The 7,013-nt window shown below is 40.6% G+C and overlaps 1 protein-coding gene and 1 long non-coding RNA gene across 2 annotated transcripts; both read left to right on the top strand.

The window, feature by feature from the left end:
* Positions 1-208: 208 nt before the first annotated feature.
* Positions 209-2,147, top strand: LOC131329491 (uncharacterized). The gene has a single exon (XM_058362631.1). The coding sequence runs from the start codon at positions 495-497 to the stop codon at positions 2,007-2,009; it is 1,515 nt and encodes a 504-aa protein (XP_058218614.1). The 5' UTR covers positions 209-494; the 3' UTR covers positions 2,010-2,147.
* A 3,624-nt stretch (positions 2,148-5,771) lies between these two features.
* On the top strand, positions 5,772-6,591 carry LOC131330373 (uncharacterized). Its single transcript, XR_009201097.1, has 3 exons — positions 5,772-5,942; positions 6,244-6,356; positions 6,461-6,591. It is a non-coding gene; the product is annotated as an uncharacterized LOC131330373 (long non-coding RNA).
* Positions 6,592-7,013: the final 422 nt, after the last annotated feature.

Raw genomic sequence — 7,013 nt, 5'->3', positions numbered from 1 at the left:
GTTTGTTTGGAAATTAAGGAAAAGAAAATATTAAATTGAATATTTGAAATATTTATGCATTAAAGAAAAATTCTCCGAAGTCCAATTAGGGTTTGTTTGGAAATTAAGAAAAAGAATGAAAAGAAAACGGAAGTAATTTTTTCTTGTTTGATTTGAAAGAAAACGGAGAAGAAAATAAGAGGCATGGTGAATTTTTCCTCTACAATTTTCTCTCCTTTTCCTTCTCTTTTCCTTTTTTCCCTTTATTCCTTTCGAAGTTCCAAACAGGCGTTAGTTTCGAGGGACATTCAGAGGATTTTCCGGTTCAGAAGTTCTTTCTTCCGATCTTTCGTTCCTCTTCTGAATCTTCTCCAGTCCAGTCCAGTCCTGTAAGGTAATCCTAGCCCTAACCCTAATTCCCTCTTCATCTTTTCCAATTTCCCATCCGTTCCATAGAGAAACCCTACCTCCATAACTCTCTCTCTCTCTCTCTCTCTCTCTCTCTCTCTAGAACGATGCTTCTATCTCCAGGCCACTCCCCACGCCACCTCTCCTCCCCATCCCCATCCCCATCCCTCTCCCTCTCCGAAAAACAAAACCCTATCACCCCTTCAACCTCCAACAAAACCCCCAAAACCCAACCCTCCGTCCTCGACGAGGACAGCTACGTCGCCGCCATCGAAAAGATCATCGAGCGCGACTTCTTCCCCGACATCCCCAAGCTCCGCGATCGACTCGACTGGCTCGAAGCCGTCCGCAGCCGGGACCCCGTCCAGATCCGCGACGCCCAGCTCAAAATCCTCGAGCGCCGCCAAGGGAAGGCACCACCAGAAGGTAATAAAATTCGAACGCCTGGTTCAACTTTTTTTAGAAATACTACTCCCTTCGAATTGGATAAGACTCCTGGTATCGAAAATAACGAGAATTTGGGTAATTTTGGTGGTTTGGGTGAGGTTAATGATGGTCCAATCGATGCGTCGTTGAGTCTTGATGAGTTTTTTAGGAGGTATACTAGTGAGGATAACGATAGCTTTTCAAAGATTATGGAGAAGGTGAATAGGAAGAGGAAGGAGAGGTGTGAATATTTAACAGTTGGCGAAAAGGAGGGAGAGGGATTGATCGAGGATGCGAAGAAGGAAAGGTTTATTACGGATGGGTATGGGACGTCTGACCAGCCTCCGAGCACGTTGGAGGGGTGGAATTATACCGCGAAGAATTTGTTGATGTACAATCCATCTGATAAGGGGGAAGTGGCGTTGACGGAGGAGGAGAGGGCGGAGAGGCTAAAGTATTTGACCAAGGAGATTAATCGGCCCAATACCCGTTTCCATGGCAAGATGATGGATTCTAGGCCGAAAGAGGAAGATACGGTGGCTGTGCTTTATACCCCGATCCCCGGGGGAACTCCGAATCCATTCTCCTTGTCGGATAGGGAAGGAGATAAATTGAAGAGGTATGATTTGGAGGATTTGAGGAAGACTCCGAATCCTTATTACGTTGAATCGTCTAAGGAAGGTGATAATGGATATAAATATGTCCGGACACCGTCTCCTGCTCCGGGTATGGATGGGTCGCCATTTATAACGTGGGGAGAAATTGAAGGGACTCCTCTGAGGTTAGAGCCTGAGGATACACCGATCGGTATTGGGGGTAGTGGTGATCGTCCCCACTTTAGGATCCCTCTACCACCTACTAGGGATGCAAAGGCTCACTCTTTGTCAAGGGAGGCTGCTCGTAAACTGAGAGATAGGTCTAAGATGTTTCAGAAACCACCATTGCCGTCACCAGTTAGAGGAGGAAGTGCTAGTCCAAGCACGAGGACACTCTCTCCTGCTGCCCAAAAGTTTGTGAGGAATGCAATTGCCAAGTCGTCACATTCTGTTGATGAATCACTTCGTGCCAGTTACCGGGGTGCAAGCCCTGGGGCGGGGACTCCAAAAGCTGGAAGGAGTATATCAAGGTTTGGGAGAGATGGAAGCGTGGATTCCAGGTCACCTTCTGTAGGGGAGGGCTTGAATCCTCCTTGGTAGTGCGTTTAAATGTCTTTTTCGTGTGCTTGTTTCAAGATTTGTGATTCTCAATTATGATGTACAATATTGTCCTTTGTGGTATTGGAAGTTTGACTCTGAATATGCAAAAAGATGAAATAAACTACTGAAGTTACTGAATGACGGATGTTAGTTAGACATTCTTCGGTTCTGTACAAGATGTTAGTTTTGTCGTCTTTTATATTGTTTTGCTGGATTTTATCATATTTGTTTCAGATCATTGTTGTGTGTTTTGAGGATAACTTGTCATGTTTTTTTAATTTCACGAACACAGAATACGCTAGCTACTCTGCTTCAGTACTTTTAATTCACTGAAAATGAAAATAGGAGTGCTGATCTTCTCTTTTATGAAAAGAAGTTTTGGTTATACGAAACAGGATGCTATGCTCCCAGTTGTAAGTAGTGAGATTCCTTAGTAATAGGCAATAAATAGATGTGTTAATGGCTTGGGACTGTTTCTATTCTTCTGCTGCAAAGTGAAAGAGGTGCCAATCAGTGACATTGTTTCCAACTCACCTCAAAGACGATGTAAAACACCTGACTACCCTATTGCGGATTGCCTAATGAAAACGCTTACGCATTTTTTACAGAATTTAGCTACTGGTTTCATGGGTTATCTGCTTGGAACATAATTTTGCCTATCTATATTCGTAGAGTAGTGAGAGACCTTGTGTTTCTTCAAACGCACTCCTCTCTCTTCCTTTTCCTACCAAAAAGAAGATAATAGAAAACTAAGGAAAACAGAGTTGTTTGTGCACTCAACATAGTTACATGTGATCATATACAGGGAGGACTAAGGAGGGTACCAGGGCAAAGAGGATATGATGTGTGTTGCCCTTTTGAACATACCCCTTTGCTTTCTTTTCCTAGCGTATGTTATCCAGTTTTGAAGTGTTGGTGAAATCGTGAATGTTGTTTGTCTCGCAAAATGTTGCAAATATCACGATGTATTCTTGCTTGCCACATTGTTTAAGAATGTGCCATTCAAGTGAAAAAACATTGAAGTGGTGTACATTGTAGTGCTTGATACTCTTTTGATTCTATCATTCTTGGTTTGTCTTCTTAGTAACGTACATCCAAGGGATTGGGGAACTACTAGGAGATTGACATGGATCATGATCATGCTTTTCGATATAGCTCTTGGCAGAGTTTATGATGATGGGGAGGTGAGTGTGATCATTGCTGATTGTAAGCTATTCACAAGTCTGGACTTTGGTGGGAAAAAGGATAGTTTGCAATGGATGAGATTGAAGTCAGGAAGATTTGAGGGTAGGGCATTTCGTAAAATTTCACGCATAGCTTAGCTTGTCTTCTTAGTAATGGACATCCAAGCGTTTCTTTCGTTTAGTGAGCTTAGCTTATAGAAGAGACATGAAAGGTATGTTTTCCTTCCGACAGAGGTACTACTACAAAGTAGGAATGAAGTTCCCTCAGAAGGTTGTTCTTTTTGTATGAATGGGAGTGCATGACAAGACTCTTGTGATTTGTAAGTTTGATTAGAATGAGGCAAATTCTTGTTAGAAGTTATTGCATGCATAAAAGACGATGGGAAAGCAATCAGTCACCTTATCCATTGTGAGGTGGGTACGGAGTTACAGTCTTTGATTATTTGGTCCTGCGTGGATACTCCTTGATCATTAGAATTTAGAAGGATCTATTCGTAATTGTTTTCCTTTCCGCCGAGGGAGGGGAGCCTGGGGAGGTAAATGAAGAAAGAGGAGAAACACTATACGCGAACTGTTGTAGCAAGAGCTTATATCCATTTTGAGAATGTAAATTTGTCTTTCTTGTACAGTCGGCTCTCAGATATCATTCATCTGTTTTTGAACCTTCTATTTTGGAATGTTCTAGTGTCTTACAAATAAGGGGATATTCTAGACTCTAGAAGAGACATTGTTTTTGTATTCGGGTTGCAATCCTTCTGTGCCTCAGATAGAGCATAATGTGTTACTTAGAAACAAACACAAAACAAAAAAGAAGAAAGTCTTTTGCAAAGAGGATATGCCATTAGCCTTACATCTGTTAATCATAATACCAAGTAGTAGCGTCAATGGGAAATGTGATTTATTTGAAACCTCACTAAAATTGTTACAAGGAGGCACCGGGCATACTGATTTTAATGAAAAGAACAAGAGACATGATGCTCTTTACTGGCTTTTAGGGTGGAAGTGGGAACTGGCATACAGGATGGGTATGTGGTTTCCTCTATTGGAATATTGATCTGCGATATGACAAAAACGTGAAGTATACCGTTTGTTTTGGTTTTGGGGCAAAATCACTGAGTAAATCAATTATGTGGATATCTAAGGCAAAATGTGGTGTTGTCAAAGACAGTACTGTGCGAAAGGCTGTAATTTGACCTCTTTGCTCCCGTAACTTTTCAACAAAATTGCTCTAATAGAAAATTCATTAATCAGAATATATTTGTCTCAGTGTATAGTTGAGGTTTTACACCATATTTGTCCTGGTGGGTGATGCTCTGAGTAATTACTCTCTGTTATTGAGAGAGAACACTTAAAGACATATTCAAAGATTAGATATGTGGGGTGTCTACTTTTAAGCAAAACCCAGAAGTTTTTTTTTTCCTAAAGTACTTCAGAAAATCGAAGTTCATTTATATGTTTTTCCTGGCTTCATTAAGTAGTTTAGATCAAAAGATGATTTCTGTGATAAAAGCTTTGTGCTGTTAACATTTGGTTTGGCAGTGGTTATACTGTCTTGTTTTGAGGATTAATACCTCCCTTGACACGTGATAGTTTGTCGAACCCCGTAAATGAATGGAGTTGGGGCACTACTGTGCTTTTATTAAGTATATCAATTGGGTACATCATCAGTTGAAACGATACGTAAGGAAAAAGATTGCAGAGATTATACTCTTTGCAGGATACATTCTTGAAAAACCATAATCTATTTAGTCAAGACAGATAACTGTAACTCATGGAAACTTATATGCATCCTTACCTCTGTTGGATAAGTTTGGTGAGTCGTAGTTCCATTATATATTGTTGCGATTGATTGATATTATTTGCTTAATGTGTGATCCGCCATATCCCTTGAGCCTCAATTGGGAGCCCTTCCTGACGTGCATTTCATGGATTGATAATGTGCGGCTAGATCCCTGGAGGAAAGGGGGATATTGTTGTTTTTTCATCGAAATCGGTTGCTCCATATGATTTGCGGTTCAGTTCTTTGATGTATTTCATATATTTACTGCAAATTATGGGTTATTTGTATCTTTGCGCGGCTGGGAGAAGACATTATGGCGTCTAGTTGACCATGCGATGACGTTGTTAGGATCTCGTATAGGTCTTTTTATGGCTCTGGCCTGTAAATGGGCCTATATAAGCTTTGTTAGTACTCCATATCTTTTAGGCAATGACCAATATGCCAGATGGTCCCCGAGAGTTGCATTTTTTCTCACCTGATCTGTGTTTGTGCGTGTCCCATGTATATTCTAAGCCCTCAGTGCTCATAGGCTGGAAATTAGAAGTTCAACTTTCTTTTTTGTCCATAAATTTACTTCTTTATGAAAAGTGCCATTCATGTATGATCCAGTCAAGGAAATTCCAGCAGAGCTATACTGCATACTTCTGTTTTCCAGCTGCATTATCCGTGTTATAAGCTAAAACCATGTTGTAGAACCTTTTAAGGCACCTAGGTTGTGTGGCTCTAACCTTAGAGTTCACTCTACTAAAATGAATTCACAAACTTGAAATGTAAGTCAATTGGGCTTTAGGATCTCTCTCTCTCTCTCTCTCTCTCTCTCTCTCTCTCTCTCTGAATTTTAGTTGTGCATGTGACATAGGCTTTTAAGATGCTTCATTGATAATGTAGGTCTATGGATGATCTGTATGAAGTGTGTACTCAGCTTCTGCTTTTGGATTGTGACTTTTATCAGGAGAAACTGGTGTTCTGGTAATGGAAATGAATTCTTTACCTCTTTGTAGACTAATCAATGCCTTGATACATAGCTGTAGAAGTAATAAAATAGTGAGTAGAGCTTGCCTAAGCAGTAAGCACCAAGTTAAATCACTAACTTTCCTCTTTTCTGTTTTCTTTGTATTTTCCTAGGGCAAATGGTCACATAAGATTTTCTGTTAATTGCTATAGCTTATATGTTCGATACCCGTGCATCGGGGCCAGCATCTTGTTGGGTTCTGATGTATCAGCACCCATAAAATGGTCTTTCATGCCTTGTGTTTAGACTTTGTATTAGATCCTTCTCGGTACCACGAATCAAGATTCGAGTTCACCAAGGTATCGAGAATCAAGATTCGAGTTCACCAAACACGCACGGGTTTTAGATGAACCTTTTCAGGTGCAGAGAAGGTTCGTTGAATATTTCTGGACACCCCTTCTCGCATTTTTCTTTAGTTTTGAATGCAACCTGTGAAGGCTGATTACATCACGGATGTCACATTTCTCTATCACAGGCTCTGCCATTCTAGCACCATTTTAGGGCTTCACGAGCAGCCATTGACAACTAGTTGCTCAACAACGATTTTTCTTCTCGGAAAAGCTGGAAATTTTCTGGTAAAAGCAGTCTACCTACCCATTGATAGGTTTCACGAGCATCATATTGCCGCCTGAGGGGTTAGCTTTACTTGAAATGGTCATGGTACACTTGCATAGGTTTTGTGTTCACATTTTACTCTCTCTTTTACTTTTGAGTTTTGACCCTTATGTCAATCATAATTGTATTACAGCAAAGCTCTTGGGGCGACTAAAAGTTGGTTCAGTCGTTAACTTTTCAGGCCCAAACTTAGCTAAAGTGTGCATAAGCTGGTTCCAACATTCGATTGGCAAAATAAAAGTCAATCCTGATACTTGTACGAGTTGTTTTTGAACTCTTTGACGACTGGCAAAATAAAAGTCAGTCCTGATACTTGTACGAGTTGTTTTTGAACTTTTTGACCGCGTAATCCTCCTCCCTCTCCCTTCAACTCCACAATATTGTAGCACAACTTATTAAATTATGGTTGTCAA

Source organism: Rhododendron vialii, chromosome 6a (genome assembly GCF_030253575.1).
Source record: "Rhododendron vialii isolate Sample 1 chromosome 6a, ASM3025357v1".
Classification (NCBI taxonomy): Eukaryota; Viridiplantae; Streptophyta; class Magnoliopsida; order Ericales; family Ericaceae; genus Rhododendron; species Rhododendron vialii.
This window is presented reverse-complemented; position numbering and strand designations above follow the sequence as displayed.